Source organism: Periplaneta americana, chromosome 16 (genome assembly GCF_040183065.1).
Source record: "Periplaneta americana isolate PAMFEO1 chromosome 16, P.americana_PAMFEO1_priV1, whole genome shotgun sequence".
NCBI classification, from domain to species: Eukaryota; Metazoa; Arthropoda; class Insecta; order Blattodea; family Blattidae; genus Periplaneta; species Periplaneta americana.
Genome location: NC_091132.1, coordinates 121,912,002 through 121,936,096, shown reverse-complemented (window position 1 = coordinate 121,936,096; position 24,095 = coordinate 121,912,002). Strand labels below are relative to the sequence as shown.

Sequence of the window (24,095 nt, the reverse complement as noted above, 5' to 3'; positions counted from 1 at the left end):
TGATCACTTTCATTGCGATATTGAAACTAACAAACTTTCATTGAGTGAAAGAGAACAGTTAATTGAACTCTCGAATGACACCGGACTTAAAATGAAATGCCAAGCGGAAGATATGGGGAATTCTGGACTGCATCACAAGTGAAAAGAGAATAGAGTGAACTGCACATTGGTGCTTTAGGGATTATAATTCAGTTTGTTTCTACGTATCTGTGTGAGAAAGGGTTTTTATCACTAACTCTAATAAAAACAAAGTTAGGCTACCGAAATTGACTCGATGTATGTGATGATCTCCGACTTAAGCTTACCAGCATACATCCAAATATAGAACAACTGTGCAAGAATCGGCAGGCTCCTCCATCTCATTGATATGAATACCAGCATTTATTCATTTTTTTTTTTTGTTAATAAGTTAAAGATTATCCAAAGTCTAATAGCCTTGAATTATTAAAGAAACAAAAATGAATTTTATTCTATTAACATTAGCTTAATTGAATCGCACTTTTTAGAAAGGAACTAAGTCAAAATTTGTCATTTATATTTCTTCTGATGAAATGATTAATACTTCCAAGACGCAAAGTTAAACAAAGGAAGGAACTTAAAATAACCTTTCCCTGTATCTCTAACATCGAGTTGATGTTTATATTACGGCACTGGTACACTGGTATATATTCATGAAAGTAGTTCTTTTGCTCTCCTGAAAAATAGAACATTTTGACTTAGTTCCTTTCTAGAAAGTGCGATTCAATTAGTTAATACTAATATAAAATTAATTTAATTTAATTAATTTTAATCAATTAATTTTATTTTAAAATATAAGTATATTGATATTAAAATATATTACAAAAATTATAAATTTGCTTTCGAAGGGAACAAGAGTAAGATGATCTGTGGAACTGTTCTGATTTAAAAAAGTGGTCCCCACTTCAAAAAAGTTTGAGAAATGCTGGAAACAATTGCAACACAGTATATTAGGGGTATTTTCAGCTTGAACCTCATACTCTGCATCATTTGTTCCCTTCAACATTTAGAAGACTGAAATGGAAGTGTCGCAGCTGAAACTTTTGAGTCCAATACAAATGTATCAGTGCTTTTGAAACCCTCTAAGGCAAAGGACTTAAGAGACATCTTACAGTTTTTAAATGAAGATGGTCAAAGTTGGCTGAACTCAATCCTGAATAAAGTCGGGATATCATCACACAATAGTGAAGACGACTCTAGCAACAATGGTGATGATGCATAAAAAAGAAAACCATAACCTGAAAATGTAATTTTATTTTGTAGGTCTACTTGTGTAATTATTCAAGTTTTATTTAATATGTTATGGCAAATGTATATTTTATTTTATTTATTTTATTTTACTTTTTTAATACAAAATTATTAATAAAGTACGAGATATTATCATACCTAGAACATCAGAATAATTAAAAACAGTACTAAAATATATTGTCGCCGGAAAAAGGGCGTATACAGAGTTCCATTATTTACTAATAGCAGAACATACTAATTGCTGTTATGTTTCAATAATTTTGCTTTCAATATACTCGAAACTATTTAACAGTAATGAAAAACTTTTTCGACGCAACTATGATGAACCTGACAGCTTACAAACATTGAAATTAGTTTATATCAAAACTACATTTTGCTGTATATGCCCTTATTCGGGTGACGTCCTCAATTACTATAGCAATATTTCATTCTTATCATACAAATTTATGAGGTTGTTCTGGGGTGTTATGTATTTTAAAATGTACAATAACTATTTGCTCATTGCAGTGAAGTGGGTCCATACGACATTGCTGTGCTGAAATTAAGTTCTGCCCTGGTATTCAATGATTATGTACAAAGTATTGCACTTCCTCCTGCTGGTTCTATTCCTTCTGGTAAGTTCTCAATATATAAATCACTAGAATTCATTCTTAGCAAGCAATATGTGGGCATAACTCAATTCTGAACAAAATGGTCTTTAGGGGGTTTTGAATCTAGAGGATTCAGTTGTCAGGTAGAATGCCACGAAACCATGTTACTGGTAGCTTTCTTTTATTTTTTTCTCAACAGACAAACAACGTGGAAATAACAGATTCTACGAAGGAACATTCATAAAAGACACTATTAAACAAGTTAATATATGCACTGAAGTCAGAAAAAAAGACATAATATGCAATATAAAAGTCTAAATATGTGCTATGAAATCTAAAATCTTCAAAATATGCATTAACTTAGGCATAAATTTACTTCCAAAAGAGTCCAAAACATTCGTGGAAAAATACGGTTATTTGGAATCGATAAGTCACATAACGAATATTTGCAAAGTTTGAGAAGTGTTATAAACTTATATAAAAACATATATTTGCATGGAAATCCGGGCTCTATAATCATATCTAGGCTTGTCATGTTGGGGACCGATAGGATTCATTACGGTGGTTTCAAGTTAACTATCCATTCACCAGTTAGTACTCTAGCATGCATAAACAATGTACCTGCAGAATATTCCTTTCGCCAGTCATGTGTAAATAGTGCACCTGCTGAATAATAAAGCTGAAGGTTAAAGATTCTCAGGCGCATATTTTTTGCAGTGTTATGGTGAGTGTCGGAAACATTACATGTAAATTATGTAATACAAACATACGAGGCGACAAGTGATATTATATACAGAAACATTGTAGCACAAGAAAAGAAAGAAGGAAACTCAAACCCACGAATAATTCTATGATAATTCTTCTGCACATAACGAAAGGTATGTAAAAATATATCTTTGTAATGCTATGTATCATATATTTACTTTTAGACCTATCCAGATTTGTTTATGTGCACCTTGTTATTCACGTAATCGATCGCAGAACCAAGTCAATGTCCTCATACTAGCGCACATCTCCGACCTATGTACCATGCTACAGTCAACTTGTGTAATCAGTCCCCAACATTACAAGCCTAACCATAACATTAAAATTAAACTATATACCGATACACTTTTTACAATATATGCTAAATGATTGCCTGATAAATTCTTTGTCTCTTTGAGACAACAGATAATATTCAGAGATGATGAAAGGACAATGCAACAATGCTGGAGCAATGACGGAGTAAAGATGGTACTGGGAAGAAACTTGCCACATAACCAGTGTCTATCACAAATCATAGAAAATCTGCCCTTCACATATCTCACGAGATTGCCAGAAACGAAACAATGACATTTGGTACAAAGTTATCAAGAGGTCTGATTTAAAATATTGAGGAGAGTAAATAAAACTTGACGTGAATATGTTAGGAGAAAATCCACAAACGATTAGAGAAAACACGGAAATTTTACTTGAAGCAAGTAAAGCGATAGGTTTGGAAGTAAATCCCGAAAAAGACAAAGTATATGATTATGTCTCGTGACCAGAATATTGTAGGCCTACGAAATGGAAACATAAAAATTGGAGATTTATCTTTCGAAGAAGTGGAAAAATTTAAATATCTCGGAGCAACATTAACAAATATAAATGACACTGGGAGGAAATTAAACACAGAATAAATATGGGAAATGCCTGTTATTATTCAGTTGAGAAGTTTTTGTCATCTAGTCTGCTGTCAAAAAGTCTGAAAGTTAGAATTTATAACACAGTTATATTATCGGTTGTTCTGTATGGTTGTGAAACTTGGACTGTAACTTTGAGAGAGGAACAGAGATTAAGGGTGTTTGAGAATAAAGTTCTTAGAAAAATATTTGGGGCTAAAAGGGATGAAGTTACAGGAGAATGGAGAAAGTTACACAACACAGAACTGCACGCAATGTATTCTTCACCTGACAATTAGGAACATTAAATCCAGACGTTTGAGATGGACAAGGCATGTAGGACGTATGGGCGAACCCAGAAATGCATGTAGAGTGTTAGTTGGAAGACCAGAGGGAAAAAGAGCTTTGGGAAGGCCGAGACGTAGATGGGAGGATAATATTAAAATGTATTTGAGGGAAGTGGGATATGATGATAGAGACTGGATTGATCTTGCACAGGATAGGGAGCAATGGTGGGCTTATGTAAGGGCAGCAATGAACCTGCAAGTTCCTTAAAAGCCATTTGTAAGTAAGTAAATAAAACTAACGGATATGTTCCAGGTTCTGCCATCCTAACTGGCTGGGGCAGCACTAGTCAAACCAACAATCCCAGCATGCCCGATATTCTGCAAACAGCAACCTTGCCAATTGTTGAATACGACGAATGTGTGAGAACATATGGAGAAGATTCTCCATTGGATCCCACCAATGTCTGCACTGGACCACTTTCTGGAGGCATGTCAGCTTGCTCAGTGAGTATATAAATTATGTGTTACAAAAAAATTGCATGTAATACTAGCTTTGTATTTACAGGAAGTCGAAGACGTTTGATTAATTACAAATTCTCTTATTTTTCCTATAGAAATCAGAAATATAACCACTACAAGCCTTTCCCCATACAACTCACTTATCAAACTTGGAAGTCGATCTGGTAGTCTACTGGTGACCGTACCTACCACTAAAATCTAGTTGCAAAAAATTCTTAGCATATTTTCCGTCCTTTAGGAAAGTAAAGCTGGGGTTCCTGTGTCTTCGAATTATGGCACATAAAAGAGTAATGGCCCTGAATGAGAGGACATAAGACAAAATAACTGATTCGTCCAGTATTCTGCTTTTTGGACAGAAGGCTCTGCAATAGGTCTGAGCTTGAAACAGAAAAATGAATCTGACAAAGGTTTCACAAAACCCTGACAATTGCGTGACTAGTACGTCTTGGTTTATTGTTTTCTATTTTACTGTTTATCATTATGAGTGAAGTCTTTTATTGTTTAATATTTTTACTGTATTCAATTTTTGGTTATTAAGAATATGATTGAGGTTTTCTTTTGTAAATAAAATATATGATTAACATACATTGTATATACCAGTATTCATATCTAAGTACATTATGCAACAATTGACAGATGGCAGCACATGTACACTTTGGCATGTGCAGCATCTAGCCGAGGATCTTCAACTTTGTGTTACGTTAAAATTGTAACACTTCCTGATCAGTAACATCTGTACCTCAAACAAAGATGTATTTATTCACGTCTTATAAAAAAAAAAATCGAGAACTAGTAGTATTAAATCTCCTGAGCAAAAACGGACCTAAGTTAACAATATTAGGCTTCCACAATGTTGTTTGGACTTAAATGTTACGACTAATCTAAAATATTTAGTTTAAAATATTTCAGTGGAAAAACATTCAAATTATCGAAATTAAAAAGTTTAGATCTTGTAGTATAAAATTTCCTTTAGCTATGATCTATTTGTAAATCTCAAAGCAGGTAGCAGGTCCAAAGTTTATTTTGGATTACTATAGTGAACTCTGTTAATTTTAATGGAATAGTAGTGAAAACATCGAACCCATAATCTTCAATATGCAATCCTTAGAATAGACTTACATTTATCAAATTCTAAACAGACTTAAGACAATGTTATTCCATTCGAAGTTAATTAAATTTAATAATGTAAGCGAGTTAGAAATGAAATTATTTTTTTATCCAATGGTGGGTAGGCCTACTTCATTTTGCATCATTCACTAAAGGTGCCCCTTCCAGGAGTGACACACCATAACTTAGATCTTTTTGCCATTGTAGCATTCCCCTTGGTGCACTATGGAAGACAATCTACATTGCATTCCCTGCTTGATGATGTATCAAACAGTTCTGTGGTTTTAACTTTTACTTCTTGCAGCGAGTCTGTTGCTTAATATATAATTTCTTATATATTATTTTAATGTATCGAAGTACATATGATATTTCCATGCAGATATTCTGCGTCATCATACGATGAAAGAGTAATGGAACAGATAAAAATTCTCTCCGGTGCCAGGATTTGAACCCGGGTTTTCAGCTCTACGTGCTGATGCTTTATCCACTAAGCAACACCGGATACCCACCCTGGTGTCGGACAGAATCGTCTCAAATCCTGGCACCGGAGAGAATTTTTCTCCATTCCATTACTCTTTCATCGTATGATGACGCAGAATATCTGCATGGAAATATCATATGTACTTCGGTACATTAAAATAATATATACGATATGCGTAAATCACTTCGTTATTTAAGACGGTGCTTATTCCGTCGGATCCCGGCCAACTAGTCACTCATAACAAGTGCACCTCAGCACATATGTGGACTTCAGTCCTAAGTTCATAGACATCTATGACGTAGTGCAGAGGGCGGCCACTAGAGGGAACCCAAGAGTTGGAACTTAAATTGAGAATATTCTGTCCGACGCCGGGGTGGGTATCCAGTGTGGCTTAGTGGATAAAGTATCAGCACGTAGAGCTGAAAACCCGGGTTCAAATTCCGGCGCCGGAGAGAATTTTTCTCCGTTCCATTACTCTTTCATCGTATATAATTTCTTGCTAAATTCATCTCTACATTAAATAGTTTTTAGAAGTATCAAATCAAAGTATATAACGTTGACAAACACAATGAAATTAACTGTACTTTCTGTTCACAATATACATGTCAATAACTTTATATTTTAAAAGTACGTTTTCTACTAATAATATTCTAGCACCTTTAATTAACCGTTTCTATTTTGCAGGGTGATTCTGGTGGCCCACTGGCTGTAAAACGATCTGATGGCACTTTCGAACTGATTGGTATTGTCTCATGGGGTGAAATTCCCTGTGGGCAGAGTAATGCTCCTTCTGTATATACTCGTGTGTCTGCTTACATTGATTGGATAAATAATAATGCTAAATGAACAGAAAATGTTCACCTTACTTGATATTTTTCAAGTACAAATGCATTCAAAATGTAACAATTCTTTGTTTAACATACTGTATGACACTGAAAATATGGGTATTTTTCAAAGAACATAAGGTACATTCAAGATTTTTAATATTTGTAACATAATTATTCCTGCAAGTTGGGTTACCGACTTGAAATGTTTTTTTTTTTTTTCAAGATACGTTCAGAAGCACACCTAACATCGTCCATTTCAAATGCATAAATGTAACATAACATATCTTTAAGGCAGAAGAGAAAAGTACCAAAAAAATAACAATGTTTAATATTGCTGATTTAATGTAACCTGTGACAATTTATAAAAATAAAAAATATATACTTTTTTTGGTTTTTCTTATTCATTCCTACCCTACACTCTGCTGATTAAGCAATGACTGAATTGTTATTCTCAAAGACTTAACTCCATTTTCTCAACTATAACACAAAAATATACACACTATTGTAGATCTGAAGTTATATCAGTCCACGTTTGTAAAAAATTTACGAAGTTGCTAATTGAAATGCATTATTTTCTGTGTTGCATCTAATGTACGACGCCTGTTCGAAAAGTTCCAAACATTCGTAATTACGAGCCAATGGAGTGTCGGCGCAAAATGTGGTTGGTACGCCTGTTTAGCTGTGCAACTGCTTCAAGTTCCATTCATTTAATCATATTAGTCTTTGTTGGATGTTGTTTCAAGTAGAACAGGGCATTGCATGTTTTGCGAATTTAGAGATGACTGAGTTACAGGAGCAATGCTATTTTGGTGATCTGAACCTATTTTATGCAAGCCAGTTGTCAAATATTCTATCTAGTCGAAAGATTCCAATGAAGTAAAAAAGTTTAGATTCCAAATAAAATTCAAATTTACTATAAACTGTTATTTTTGTTTTGATACCACCCTTACACATGTCAATGAAGCTCACAATGAAATCCTTTATTCACTTTGATTATTATGTTGTTGTTGTTTTCTAATGCCAGGCGTTTGACAATAAAGTCATTTGACCTCTTGCACTCCAATATTTTTCAAAGATATTATCATGACTAGCCACTGAAGCACAGATTATTATGTAATGTGGGCTTTACATCACTAATAAAAATGTTGTACACACATTCATTACACAACTAGTTAAGTAATGATACTATTACCGAAATGGTTGCATAATATTATAGTTATAGTATAGTTACCAGATTTCGATGGTACTAAACATTCAACTGTAGAATTTGCATTCTCAATATTTGAATCCGCATTTGAATTTATTTTAACAATGTTTGTTTATTTCTCCTAGTACTGCTGTTCTTGAATTATAAACAAAAACATGTCGTGTTCAGAATTAATAAAACAAACATAAATGAATCACCTCTCGGAGGAAGAAACTAATAATAATACAATCGCCTCTCCACAAAAGACATGCTCAAAACTAATAAAAATAATACAATGATTTTCATTAAAATATTGTACGATATAGTTATCGTCACTTCATATTACATTGCTTGGACAACAAAATAAATGAGGATATCATGCAAGAACTTCAATTACAACCAGTCTCACAGTTTATAACAAGTACCAGCTGCAGTGGAAAAACCATGTCCAACGAATGAATTGTAATAGAATTAAAAAAGCCATGCTTCAATACCGTCCCCAAAGAAAGAGATCTTTGGGCCATCCAAGGAAAAATGGACCAAGAATGAATCGCTGAGATCGTAACAGGCCTTGGGCGTTATACTTGTTTGGACGATGATAGTACTGCAAACTCGACTGGTTACCAAACTCATATTGTAATATGAAACGTTATAATACTCATATCGTAAATAACTATTACAGTATTAGAATTAATGTATGTAAAATTTAGACTAGCTCATCACACAGGCGATCTCTGCAAATTGCAGGAGATTTATGACCTTGAGAAACTTTTTTCATGTATAATTCATATTTTAAACCAGTCTTGACATATGCAGCAGAAACTTAGGCTAAGAGATTTCCACAATAAAAAAACGGGACACTTATTAAAGTTGACATGAATCAACATTTTATCTAAACATTCATTATTACTTGTGTTTATATAATGTCAGTGAGCAATAAGGTCCAGTTTTACTCATTTTAAAGTAATAAATACTATACTGTTTAAAAATAACTAGGCTATAATAATTATGCATGTACATAATAGCATGGATACTTGGCTTAAGTCATTGTTGACAATTTTTATATGTATCTGTAAAACTACACTTACGCTTTGACATCTTAGCCAACACATAGTTACCAACATGTGGTCTTAACACATTAAATTCGTATTTAGTTTTATGTATGCTGTATTACCGTAATTGAGGACATCACCTGAATAAGGGTGTATACAGCAAAATGTAGTTCTGATATAAACTAATTTCAATGATTGTAACCTGCCAGGTTCATCATTGTTGCGTCGAAAAAGTTTTTCATTACTGTTAAATACTTTCGAGGATATTTGAAACAAAATTATTGAAACATAACAGCAAATAGTATGTTCTGCTATTAGTAAATAAATATAATATGGAAGTCTGTATACGCCCTTTTTCTGCCGACAATATGTTTTAGTACTGTTTTTAATTATTCTAATGTTCTAGGTGTCTAACTTCGCATGAAAATTAATTATATATGGGAACATCTCGTACTTTATTAATAATTTTGTCTGAAAAAAGTAAAATGCAATAAATTCAACAAAATAAAATATATGTTTACGATAACATATTAAATAAAATTATTTAGTAATTACTCAAGTAGGCCTACAAAATAACATTACATTTTTAGTTTATAATTTTCTTGTTCTTATGTCTTTTTCTTCTTTATGCATCATCACTATTGTTTCTAGAGTCGTCTTCACTATTGTGTGATGATGTCCTGGCTTTATTCAGCATTGAGTACAGCTAACTTTGGCCATCTTCATCTGAAAACTGTAAGAGGTCTCTTAAGTCCTTCGCCTTGGAGGGTTTCAAAGACATTGGGTTCATTTGTGTTGGACTCAAATGTTTCAGCTACGACACTTCCATTCCCGTCTTCCAAATCTTGAAGGAAACAAATGATGCAGATTATGAGGTTCAAGCTGAAAATACCCCTGATGTACTATATTGCACTTGTTTATACTTTTGCATCATGATTGTATGAGAATGTTTTAAGTGTGTACCCCTTTTATCACTGAGAATGTCAACTGCAACCAGTTTAGTATGAACTGTTTTTAATCGTTTCTCTGAAATTTGCAATAGACTCAATAGAAAGTTTCGACACACATCAATTTTTTTATCGCCATTACAGAAAACATTATATTTCCACACATTATCCTTTTTCTTGAATGACTGAAGTTTCTTAGCTTTTAGATTCACTCTTTCAAGGCAAGAAGTAATAAAATGATATTGTTCTAATTTCGAAACCATGTCCCAAAATCGTTTAAAAATAGAGAGTTGAGAGTTTTCATACATCATCTGTAAATGACTTCTCTTCCATTTCCTCGCCTATACAAGTTGTGTATTACTTGCCACTGTTTCTATTTATTTTCCTTTCTTCAGTTTTCCATTTAGTTTTGTTCACAAGCTTCCTTTTTTTCCCATATTTACGGTCATGATTCACTGCTGCAACTGACAACCTGAAGTAGGCCTAAACATCGAATACTAGCCTACTACAGTATGGCTTGCAACAGCATGTGACTGCCGCTGTAGTAGGCGCGTCCACTTGTTCAACGTGAACATGTAACTTTGTGTCCTGTGTTATGTATTGAAGCTAGACTTACGAAAATTTACTACAGTGTACTATACGCATTCAATTATCTAATCCCTTGATCGTCGGAAAACGGGCGTATAAGCATATACGCCGTTATTCGGGTGAAGTCCTCAATTATAATATTTGACGTGTTCAACGCTGACTTTTAGTGAATAACTTTACTGTAGAATATATGGAAATGAAATGAAACTCGGTAACCTCATACAAATATTACCAAATATTAAGAACACAACACTTACGTTTAAAAAAACAAAACAAAACAAAAAAAAAAAACACTCTTTTACAATCAACAACTTACAAATAGGAAGAAGCCAGCAAACTGGAAGCAGACAATAATCTCAGTACCATCTGGTGGAAGAATTATCAAAACCTTTTGATTATCGATCTAAGCTCTGAGGTATCAATTATTATCAAATTGAATTCATTATGATGACATCTGATGGAAATAATATAGAATTAATTAATGTTTTATGTGATTATCGAATAAAATACAGTAGAACCCCGACTATCCGTCACCCTCTTAACCGATTGTTGGATTATCCGACCTTTTTTCTTAGTTTTTTTTTTTTTTTTGCAGAAAAGATATGAAGTACTGTACAATATGTTTCTAGGTAGTTTTTCAAAAGTACCTTTACCCTTACTTAGTAGGAATGCTTCACTGTCTGCAATAGAAATAGTTATTTGTAAAATAGTCACTACCTACCTTCAAAGAAATTACCCCAAGAACTTTCACAAACTGCGTACCATTCAGACCTTATCCTTATTATTTGAGTGGCTGTATGTATAACTTCTATGCAAAATGTCTTCCAAAAATTGTCAAAAGAAAACGTATTGTGTTAATTATCGACAAAATTACAAATATTTGAGATGTTTGAGAAAGGAGAAACTATGGTTAACGTTGCTTAGAAGTACGCAAATACAATTGGAAGAGATTTAATAAAAAAAAAAAAAAAAAAAAGGATAAGGTGTACAAAGCATGTAAACCTCCAATATAAGACTTAATAATATTCTTGTATTTCCAAAGACAATCAACCAAAAACCCTCGGTTTTCAAAAGCCGTCATTGACAACCGAACTTTTAGTGAACTTCTGATCCACTACAAAGCACGTTAAACACAAGACCATGGAGGAAATCACAAAATTGTAGGTCAAAGTATTATGCACTTAATTTATGAAAATCTTTTATGATACGGATTATCCGATTTTTTCGATTAACCATTCAATCCACCCCCTTCATTACCACGGATAACAGAGGTTCTACTGTAAAAGAAAAAGAAATATTTTAAAATAATTTAGGGAAACAGGACGCCATTTTTAAAAAAAGGGACATTTGGTATTCCGAGCATACTTTTCTCGGAACAGGGGACAAGAGGCTGAAAAAAGGGACAATCCAGTTAAAAACAGGATGTCTGGTCACCCTAGGCTATGAAAAAAAAAAAATCAGAGCAGATTTCAGGCAAGAGAGATGAAATTCCTTATTAGTAAAGAAAACACGAAGAGATAAGAGCAGCTCGTAGTTAAAGGCTCTTAGGAGAAGCCGCTCCTATAAAAATCTCCTACAAAAATCTTGACATTTGTGTTTAATAGTGGAATAAAGATTTTCAATAGCGGAGAAACATCGAAATTTACTCAGCTCGTTCGTTAATAACGATCAATATATTTGGAACTGTTGGTATCGATAGATGTTTTTGAAATAGGTTATACGTAATAAAGGCTCAACCTTTCACAGTCCCTTCAGCACAATAGAAACAGGACGGGGTGGTTTACTAGTGGAGTCTGGCTAATAAGGGTACAGCTAAGGCGTAGAGATCTACGCCTTGAGTCGTTGCCAACATTTTCTAGCTCTGAGTTTTAAAAAACTCTCTTGGAGAAGAGAAAAGAAACAATGTCTGACACTCCATTCTTGAGGTTACATGTCTGCTCTCTCATTCATTTTATGGCAAGTCATAGGCCTAATTGGCATTTAGGATAACATTGTGGTGATAAGATGGAGTCCTTTAGTTATTCGTTGACACAATTGGTATCCCTAGTATCCCATAAAGTGAAAGTTTTTCAAACTTCGGTCAGGGAAGGGAAATCAACACAACGGAAATTCTAAACCGTGACTTAGTTTTGGCTTGTCTGTAATACGAGTATCGGTATTGTATGCTGTTGTGAACTTGTGATTGTGAGAACCATTTGCGAGTATTTATTTGAGAACAATGAATTGTGTGTGTAATATATTGAAAGAGAGAAGAGCTGATTTCGTCTCCAAGCAAATGAATTAAGGTAAGTCAAGTGTCTGTTATATACCTTATAATAGCAACTTATTGTTAAAAATTCTCAGTTATGGAAATACACGAATAAACAAATATAAATAAATACTCATGCTCGTGGCCTTGTAAATTTGCCATTTCAGCCTAGAGCCTTCCTCAATTTTAAAACCACGAGCTGCGACTGGATAAGAGTTAAAAATGAAGATATCAGAAATATTTTGGGAATTGCAAAATTGCAGGATATATTGGAGGAAAACAGAATTGGATGGTTTGGACATGTTATAAAGGTGGGTGAAGAGAGATTACCAAAGAAGGCACTGAAACTGAATGTAAAAGGGAAAAAACTTATTGGAAGACCTCGAACAAGACGGAAAAATTAAATTAAGAGGGATGCTGAAAAATGGGAAACCTTGGCAATAAGTAGTGGAAGAGAATAACTGGGAGAACCATAACATTTGGAGGATGCTATCTCACATTCAACCTCACAGCCAGGGACACGAGTCTAGATGAAGAAGAGTAACTTCTTTTGGACTTGTTAATTTTTTGTGATGTTCAAGACCTAACATCTTTACCATTGATTAAAACTGTCCTGTACAATATTTTGTTGAATCTCAACAAATTATGAATACAATCTAGATAAGACAATCGGGCGAATTTACACAACATAAAATGTAATAAAGCAAAGTACACAAGCATACAATAATGACGAAACAGAATCTTCATTGCTGAAGTTCCAACTGAAACAATGAAAGTGGGTCATTAGCTAAAAGATGGAAATATTTTCTGTAAACATTTTGATTTTCGATCTAATGTAATTATGAAGAGGAGCAGAAGAGAAAGACGGTGATGAAGAAGACAACTGAAAGCAGAGGATGTAACATAGTTTATTTAACAATATATGTGCAAATAAATATAATTCATTCGTATTACATTCACTTTTTCTTCTGTTGCAACTTCTCTTTTCGTTTTTTAATATGTTTTTTAATTTTGGTCTTTCGCTTTTCTGCTTTCTGGTCTTTCACAGCTTTCTTCCTCAACTGTAAAATAAGGTGCATGATTTAAGTACAATATCAGTCAATCAAATAGTAAGAATAATAAAAATAAGAACATTTGGAATTTATATAAGAGTGTAAAGGAATTTAAAACAGGATATCAGGCAAGGGTAAACGTGATCAAGGATGAGAATGGTGACTTGCTTGCAGACTCTCATTCAGTCCTGAACAGATGGAAAAACTATTTTGGACAACTACTAAATATACATAGGCCAAATAGAAAGGATCAGGACGAAATTGAAATACAAATTGCTGAGCCTTTTATACCCGAACCCACACTTTCTGAAGTCGAAATTGTGATAGAAAATCTGAAAAAGTACAAGTCTCCAGGTATTGATCAAATTCCAGCAGAATTAATACAAGAGGGTGGAAGTGCATTCTTTCAGGCTGCAATGCCTAATGTAGCGCAAGTGTAATGTATTAAATAAATAAATTTGAAATTAAATGATTGTAGTGTTTGATATATGATTCACATGTTAGTACTACTTATTCTTGCCTTTCCTTCCCATTTTATGTAAACACACTTTTAAGGAAAAACCTCTATTTAAAGGAAAAAAAAAGTACCCTCTGAGAGATTCCTTAAAAAGCAATTCTACTGTACAGCTCATGCAAAATAAGGTCTGGCAGCAAAATGCACCAACTCACCTTCTTACTTTCTGGAGATTCATCCCTCGGTCTGGCACTGTTCACGAAGTTACTGTCTTGCTCGGAATCACTACTGCTGCTGCTGCTGCTTTCACTGTCCTCATCCTTTACAGTGTTTTGTGGCCGTAATCCTGTTACTGTTTGGTACACAAGATCACCTCCTTGTTGTGCATTATCAATGTCTCTTTCAATATCAACAACCTGAAATACACACATCTGTTATCCATCTCCTGAACCACAGTAGACTAATCAGTAATTGTACTCAATCTTACTATGATCATCACTCATCACAGTACTGTGCTGTCTCAATTATTATTTTATTTTAGTAGGTTATTTTACGACGCTTTATCAACAGCTTAGGTTATTTAGCATCTGAATGAGATGAAGGTGATAATGCCAGTGAAATGAGTTCGGGGTCCTGCACCGAAAGTTACCCAGCATTTGCTCATATTGGGTTGAGGGAAAACCCCGAAAAAAACCTCAACCAGGTAACTTGCCCTGACCGGGAATCGAACCCGGGCCACCTGGTTTCGCGGCCAGACGCGCTAACCGTTACTCCACGTGCTGTCTCAACTGGACTGTGGGTTTAGAGAGACATCTTTGAGGAGAACAAAAATACTCCATGAGGAAGGAATACCAGTACAGTAGTTAAATTCTGCCCAGACCATCACAACCAGGGAAATGTTTTCCTATGTGTTGCTTTCTCTTTCAAAGGAAGTCCACACTAAGGATTTTCAATATCAGTTAAAAATCAGTCACTCTTGGCTGAGTTTGAACATATGAATCTGGGAACCAACGGCAGACATAACAAATAACAACCTACAACGACGATGTAAGCATGTGATGCTTTGTAAATCACGTTTCACATTGATTTTGATGCATAAAACAAAAGATTCAGAATTTCAAAGGCATATTGGTCTGTTAAGTACAATATCAATTAATAGAAGAATTTAACTCAGTCAATACTTAACAGTGAGAAATACATAAAATTTATGTTATACCAAAAGTAACAGTACATATATTTTAACGACAAACGTTTTCGCCAATTATATCATCTCATCAACCAAAATCACGATCTCACGGGCATAAAAGATGCTTTGCAGGTTTTAAAAATTATCAATAATCACAATTACATGAATGCTGCTCAAGAATTATATATTATCACTCACTCTAATAGTAACAATAGCCACCTGCTTAATGAACAATACCCAAATTCAAATAATCCGCTGTTTAAGATTATACAGAATTAACTTCCGATCATCTACTAGTCTTGTCGGGTATGCAGTTTTCTTTGTAAGCTACTTCTTAATGTAAAGGTCAGTCGTGCTGCCGCTCTCATCAACTCCAGCCAACTCTTTCAACTCTTGTAAGTAACGTTCTATATGATCTTAAATAATGCTTTCAAACAATTTTGTTCATACCATCCTTTGCTAATTACAGGGTTTTATCCTGTCACCATTACTCGGCAACACGACCGCCCTATTTGTAGCATCTTTAATCTGATTTCCAAATTGCTACCGCAATACTAGAAGAGGTCTTGTCGTCCCCCTCGTCATACATGCTTTCTACTATACATCATTTTCTACATACAACCTGGTGGCTGCATCACTCAATTTTATTAACTGTTTTAATTTATATCCTACTTTTAACATTGTTTTAACTAGTTAAGACCAAGTGTTCATTTTGTTAACATGTTTTATTCGACCTGAAGATGCCAATATAATTGGCGAAAACATTTGTCGTTAAAATATATGTAATGTTACTTTTGGTATAACACAAATTTTATGTATTTCTCACTGTTAAGTATTGACTGAGTTAAATTTTTCTATTAAAAGATTCAGAGATTTATATTTTATTAACCAAAGTTTAAACCCTGGTGCTGACCATTTTCTATTGTTATTTACAAATGTTATTAAACAAAGAAGCAGAAGTTACTTTTATTCCATTCTATTCTTCTAATCTGTATTTACACTAGTACATAGATAAGAAACTCTCATATAAATTCTACTGTTATAACAGCCATTACTGTCCACACCTGTGGAGTAATGGTTAGCACATCTAGCCGCAAACCAGGTGGCCTGGGTTCGATTCCCGGTCGGGGCAAGTTACCTGGTTGAGGTTTTTTCCAGGGTTTTCCCTCAACCCAATATGAGCAAATGCTGGGTAACTTTCGGTGCTGGACCCCAGACTCATTTCACCGGCATTATCACCTTCATCTCATTCAGACACTAAATAATCTAAGATGTTGAGAAAGCGTCATAAAATAACCTACTAAAATTAAAATAAACAGCCATTACTGGACATTTTTCTGTATGCTGATGAATTGTTGGAATGACAATAGGATAAATAAAAATTGTATACTTTAGGCAGTTAAAACACCGTCAGCTAGATGTAGATGCATTTAATACCACCAAATGTGGAAAACAACATCAAATGATTTAATTGTACAATGTGACGAGTAAATGTTTTATTTTGTTCTATGACAATTCTAGTAATTAAAATTATATATTCCTCCAGGGTAATCATGAATGATTTTCACTTAAGGCTAGTTTTTGAGCACTTCTAGATGTTCACATAGTGCTCATCATTTATGGCAACTACTCTATTTTGAAATGAATTGTCGCTGCGCCTCCAAAATCTGCTACGTGTTTTTAAAAAGATTTTACAGGAGAAAGTGAAAAGCATCGTCACTTTTAAGTCCCTTGATTTTCAAAGCTACTTTCTGTATAATTTCAATCATTAGATAATAAATTACGAAATTATACCGAAAATAGCTTTGAATATCAAGGGACTTAAAAGTGACAATGCTTTTCTCTTTCTCCTGCAAAATCTTTTAAACACATAGCGAATTTTGGAGGCGCAGTGATGATATGTAACTGTACATAATCTCCGTCCATCATAAGAAGAAAGCAATGTAAATAGAAGCACATGGTTAGAAGTACTATGATTGGTGCCTGACCACATCACCTACAATGCTCTCGAAGAAAATAGTTCCCTTTTGTTTAGTGTCTTTAGTCTCTGTTCTCATACAGATATATATATGTATATGTATATATACATTTAAAACGTATGTGACACGGAAATAAATGTCTTACACAATGGCTGATTCACTGATATAATTATGAATTCTCAGTATTTGCATCTTCCTGCTTTTATAACGAATAGTCAGTTTGCACAACAGTTTGCAGTAATACTGGTAGTGCATCACATGTTGTATTGCTTGCCTAGAATACTGTATGATTATGGCTGATCCAGTCGCAGTGACAGTGGCAGGACCGAGTGATATTACCAGACATTCTAAAGGTAAACCGTTAAGAAGCGGGGAAAAGAGAGCAGTTGGATGTTCAAATTACGCAAGGTGCAGGAGCTTGTCCACACTGTCATACAAGAGGTCACAGCCAAGGTGTAGCAACATGATATCAGTGATTCCAATAGTGATTCTGATTTGGGAGTAAGCCTTCTTTGTGAAAGTACCAGCGACTAGAACATCGGTAAGTTTTTGCATTTTGTGACAAGCTTTCATTATATATTGATATCAGTAGAAGAATTAAACAACAGGCAATGATTGTGGTTGCAAGAGTGCATGAGGTGAAGATATTGTTAAAGGAATAAAACATTACTTGTTACGGTATTAAATATCAAATCGAATTTCCTATAATTTAATGTACTGTAATATTTTTCAAATGGAAGCAGAATGGATAATGTCCAATACAAAGTAATAATTAGATTGGCGTTGTAACTGAATGTACCGCAAATACTGGGTGTTCATTTCAAAGTGTGTCATGACGTCACTGTTGGCAAGTCAGAGATTTGAAGCGAGTTTCAGCTTTTATGTCAGAGAAATTGCCTATTAATCAAGGCGTTCAATCTGAACTTAAGAACGTGTACGATATAACTTGAACATCGTAGCAACAGATGGTAGTCTGTACGGTCTGTGTGCTACCATAACCTCTTTCGAACTGTGTTTTGCGCGGGCATGTCGTACTCAGGGTATTTGTTATCATCAGTTGCATATGGCAACATTCCACAATACAAATCAATTTGACCGTCGAAGTTAATGTCAACACATATTCTATGTAAGTAATCGTCTTAACCCTCTCCCCATATCCCGACAGTAAGAAAAAAAACTAACCTCAGTAAGTGTTTCCAAACAGTTCACATTCCTGCCACTACAGGCGTTACCGTACGTATCGGTAAGTACTCTAGGTAATATGCCTCTGTGGAAGTGTAGGAAGATTGAATTCTCTAGGCTCATCGGCTAGCCACATGACGACATACAGCGAGACATGGCACACTTTGAACTGAACACACAGTAGTATCACTGCAGCAGTCTACCAATCATAACAGACTATCGCAGAACGATACTTACTAGCTTTGTTTACGTTGCTTTTTTCTTATGATGGATGGAGATTACCTTTATCATAACTGTACATACCTCTATCAATCTCTTTGGGATATATGCTTTCTTAAAGACTTCCTCATCAATCAACTCCTGGGCTGTTACCTCTTCCAGGGTTCGAGAGGCAGCTTTTTCAGACATCTTATCCAAATAAGCATCTCTGTTATTTTCAGTAACTGTTGGGTCAGTAATAAAATCAAACAGCTCCTTCACCGTCATTGTAGCCACGTTTTTCTTTCTGAAAAAGTCTGCAGAAAATCACATCATAGCTTTGAGGCATTACAAAAATTAGCTTAAAGTTGATTTATGTTAAGCTATTTTAATTAAGATTCCAGTTAAGTTTTGGTCTATCATCTGAATAGCCTTTTCCTGCTTCTTATATTGTATTTAACAGTTTTTTATAGCAGAGGTATACACATTTTTAACCTGTACCTTTCAGAATCTGAGAAAACAATACAGAAAAATGGACATCTACATTTGTTCTCCTTTGGATGGAATGAAATAATTTAGGTTCACTTCCAGGATAGCTCAGGAATACCATGTGCCTAGTCACAAGAAATAAAATCTCTCGTGTGGCTGATAATTAGGGATCGGAAGTTAAGGCACTACAAAATGGTGTTTTAGGCTCCTAAAAAAGCACTAAAAATGGTATTTTAGGCTCCTAAAGAGGCACTAAAAATTGTATTCCAGGCACCTAAAAGGTACTAAAAATAAAAATTAACCACTGAAAATTTATTTCACACACAATAATTAATTTGGGCTATTTCCTTACACGATGTTTTAATTAAATGCCAGTATTCGCTTTTTTGTTCATTATGTATACAGAGCAAATTAACATAACACTGCATGACCACTTCAAAAAATTAGATAAGTGATATTTGTCCTACAGAATGTTTAATTTAGTATGCACTTATTCGTCTCCATGTTCATAATTTGAGCAACATTACACAACAAGCAACTTTTCAAGATTAAAACACTCGCTCTTGTGACGTCTATTGGACAAAATCTGTTTATTATGCCGAAAAGGATCTCTCAACATGCACTGAAGTGACTGGAACGTGCTTATACAGTACCATCCTGGCTACATTAAACCCCTCAGGTTGCTCACCACCGGTCCCACTTAGAACATTATACACAGAATTAATGTTTCATATCCAGGATTTCTTTTTAGCTCCTCATATATTTGAGCAGCATACTTGCCAGGAGCTACACATAATCTGCTCTTTGCATTCAAAAACAGGGACATGGATTCACAAAATGACAGACTGCTGGATTCCAGTTGTTGAATGGTATCTGCTACAAAAGTGAAATGCACATTGATATACAGTATGCTAAGTCTTCTTTAAGTCCTTTTCTTGAAACACACACTGAGCTTCTTTGATTGACAGAGAATCATTCTCTGAAAATTCTTTAACAATTAGTGCTATTTATTCAAAGTTATTCGCATAGTATTTTACTGCTCCCAACCATGTCCTACACCTTGTAACAATAGGCTCAGAGAGTAAGGGAGTGTCAGGTAACTTCTCTCTAAATACAAAGATAATCCTAAACTGTGTGCTTAAAGCAGATACTCGTCTATGTTATGCAGAAGGGTAGATAATAAAGTAAAGCATTATCTGAACTCAAGACGGTGACTGCTCGTATCAATGATGGGATTAGTTAGGTAGAGGGTCTTAAGAATTCCATCACAATAGAGTGTCCGAAATCTTTGTATACTATAAGAACTATCAGTTTTTTTTTCAGTTTCAAGCAAAAAAAATTAATAATGAATGCTGTTAAGTATATACGCCTATACAGAAAAGGGAAAAAAGAACAAATAAAAACAAAAAAGGCATAAACTGGAAAAAAGGCAATATAAAATTTCACCACAACATTTGATTTTTCGTGATTCGTATACATAAATTAACAGCCTCAAAATACGTACATTTAAACAAAATAGGCATTTGCCTAAACTTCCGATCCCTACTGATAACTTCAACTAAAATTGAGGCTTCAACTTGTTCTAATATACTGTAACCAATAATCCTACCTGAAATGTTCGTGCAGTCTTTTCTCAGGAATTCAAGAGCATGTGGATGGTCATTTTCCACCGACTGTGACACATCGATAATATACAGCTGCCCACTGTGATAGCTGTAACATTATAAGAGTAACTTCCGTGTACTAAATATAGTGTACTTATGTTCTATAACAAAAAACGTCACAATTTTTATATACATTACTTATCTTTATGTTCTAGGAAATAAAGAGAGGATGAAAAAAAATTAGCATAACAAAAACACACAATATAACTGACAACAGATGGCTTCCATATATATTTTATACGTTTTTAAATTATTTTTTCATTTACTCTATTCCATAGATTTTTACATCAGATCTGAAATGTAGAACAAGTCATAAGTAATAAGAAAATACTGTATACAATACACAGCAAACAGACTGATTCAATTCACAAGCACAAATAAGTCATCAGCTGAGTAGAAGGTAAGAGTATAGAGAAATTTCATTAATTCTGTTCTGAACTTTTTCTCTTAGCCCTTCTAAGCTTTAAGATAAATAGGCAATGCACTGAAGACCATAATACATGAATAATGAACTCCTTTTTTATAAAATCTGAGATTAACTGAGGATAAATGCAGATCTGATTCGTGTTTTGTATTCAAATTATGAATGCTTTAGTTTATTCTCAAACAGCAGAAATAACTAAAATGCTCTCTCAATTAATATCACTCAATAAAAGAATTGTATTCCAATGGATACCATCCCATTGTGGAATTATGAATGCTTTAGTTTTTATATATATATATATATATATATATATATATATATATATATATATATAACATGATCACAAGGTAAGGTGAATATTACTAAATTTGGAAAATCTTTTTACATGCTGTTCTTCTATGCACTATCCTTAGGGCTTTCTTTTGTAAAATAAAAATTTGTTTAGCTTCAGATGGGTTGCTCCAGAATATTAATCCATATTTCATTATAGAATGAAAGTAAGTAAAGTACGCCATTTTAAGTGTGTGTATATAAATCACCAATAGAAGTTGGAAATCTTAATGTATACATCGTGCTACACCATTTGAAGAGTTAGAAAAATTGTAATGAAATTTATTGGAAATAATAATTGCAGGTCTAATTAAACGGTCTGGTATGTAAAGCACATGTCAGTACTAGTTATTTTTGCCCTTCCTTCCCATTTTATGTTGTTGTTTTCTAATGCCAGGTGTTTGACAATAAAGTCATTTGACCTCTTGCACTCCAATATTTTTCAAAGATATTATCATGGCCAGCCACTGAAGAACAGATTTTGAGGTGTTCCGAATCCATTTCTTGGTTTGAGTTGCACAATGGACAGTTAGGGGACTGATATATTCCAATTCTATGCAGGTGTTTGGCCAAACAATCATGGCCTGTTGCCAATCTAAATGCAGCTACAGACGATTTGCATGGTAAATCGGGAATTAACTGTGGATTTTGATGCAGAGAGTTCCATTTTTTCCCTTGGGATTGTGTTATCAAATTTTGTTTGTTGAAGTCTAAGTATGTAGATTTAATAAATCTTTTCACAGAGTAATACGTAGATTTAGTAACAGGTCTGTAAATAGTAGTGCTGCCCTTCTTTGCTAAAGCATCCGCATTCTCGTTTCCCAGGATTCCACAATGGGATGGTATCCATTGGAATACAATTCTTTTATTGAGTGATATTAATTGAGAGAGCATTTTAGTTATTTCTGCTGTTTGAGATGAAGGTGTGTGTTTAGAGACTATTGATAGAATAGCTGCTTTGGAGTCGCAATATAACTGCATTTTTAAATTTATTGATGTGGCATAGAAGATTCCTGAGACTTTCATTTATTGCAATGATTTCTCCATCAAAACGTGTTGTTCCATACCCAAGAGATCTATAAAGTGAGAAGAGACAGCACGTAACACCTGCACCGGCACCTTGTTCTCTGGAGATCAAGGATCCGTCAGTGATCCTTGATCCATTTTATGTAAACCCCCTTTTAAGGAATAAAAACGTAATCCCCAGACATTCCCTAAAAAGGGAGTCTGCTCTGTGTGTGTGTAATCATAATAATAAATATTACAGATATGTACGAAAAAGAAAAAAGCCCACAGGAACCAGAAAAGAGAATGACAAAATTAGCCCTTACATAAAAACCTCGAAGATACTACTAATACTAGTATATGGAGTAGGGAGGGTAAAATAGCACTAAAAATAGAGAAAGTTAAAAAAAATCTAGCACATTTTTATTATAACAATGACGACAAATAATGATATGATGATGATGACAACTTATGATGAGAAGTTCTCATTAAAATATTGATACGAAATTGATCTAATAGGATTACTATTGTAGAAATGATTTTCAGTCTATAACGAGACTATGACACTATTATTATTAATAATTTACAGTATCTATTTATTTATCTAGTTTGTTTATTTATTCCTATATGTTAAACATTTACCGAAAAATGTGTCATATTCTGCTGTTTCATTAAGTACTTACAGGATATTAAATTCGCTTAGGTCGGCATGTACTAGCTTGCAATTCTTGTAGAGACGCCACATCATTATGACACAATCTCGATACAACTGCCGTGCTCGTGACTCAGACAGATCCACGTCCTGCACAAACAACAATATTGCAAAGCATGTCAATGAAGAATATAACGAAAATATAACTTTTAAACAATCAGTAAAATGACACACAAAGAAAATGGCACAGAGAATTATAAATTATTATTTGGAATTTTACACTATTTCAGCAAGAATTTTTAAACCAATCTTAAATTTTCAGATAGTAATACAATTTATGTCTCACAGCATACATTCAACAACCAAAAATATAGGATAACTTTTAAACAATCAGTAAAATGAGACACAAAGAAAATGGCATAGAGAATTATAAATTATTATTTGGAATTTTACACTATTTCAGCAAGAATTTTTAAACCATATTAAATTTTTTTAAAGTTGGTTATTTAACGACACTGTATCAACTACTAGGTTATTTAGCGTTGATGAGGTTGGTGATAGCGAGATGAGGCCAAGGATTCGCCATAGATTTCCTGGCATTCACCTTACGATTGGGGAAAACCTCGGAAAAAACCCAACCAGGTAATCAGCCCAAGCGGGGATCGAACCTGCACCTGAGCGCAACTTCAGACCGGCAGGCAAGCGCCTTAATCGACTGAGCCATGCCGGTGGCTACCAATCT

General features: G+C 34.1%; 2 protein-coding genes across 3 annotated transcripts in view; one reads left to right on the top strand and one right to left on the bottom strand.

Moving 5' to 3' along the window:
- LOC138691188 (trypsin-1-like) overlaps window positions 1-7,103 on the top strand; it is a 33,948-nt gene extending 26,845 nt beyond the window's left edge. The window contains exons 5-7 of the mRNA XM_069812968.1: window positions 1,774-1,880; window positions 4,097-4,287; window positions 6,575-7,103. Of these exons, the coding sequence (XP_069669069.1) occupies window positions 1,774-1,880; window positions 4,097-4,287; window positions 6,575-6,736 (460 nt within the window). The 3' untranslated portion in view covers window positions 6,737-7,103. The remainder of the gene's footprint in view (window positions 1-1,773; window positions 1,881-4,096; window positions 4,288-6,574) is intronic.
- RIOK1 (RIO kinase 1) overlaps window positions 6,778-24,095 on the bottom strand; it is a 42,391-nt gene continuing 25,073 nt past the window's right edge. Inside the window, exons 6-10 of one of the 2 annotated variants that reach the window (XM_069812967.1) lie at window positions 23,385-23,503; window positions 20,888-20,991; window positions 18,895-19,106; window positions 14,460-14,660; window positions 6,778-9,688 (exon numbers count right to left, since the gene is read on the bottom strand). In XM_069812967.1, the coding sequence (XP_069669068.1) occupies window positions 9,662-9,688; window positions 14,460-14,660; window positions 18,895-19,106; window positions 20,888-20,991; window positions 23,385-23,503 (663 nt within the window). In that variant the 3' untranslated portion in view covers window positions 6,778-9,661. Of the gene's footprint in view, window positions 9,689-13,627; window positions 13,800-14,459; window positions 14,661-18,894; window positions 19,107-20,887; window positions 20,992-23,384; window positions 23,504-24,095 lie in introns of those variants that run through there. The other variant, XM_069812966.1, reaches the window with a different exon arrangement.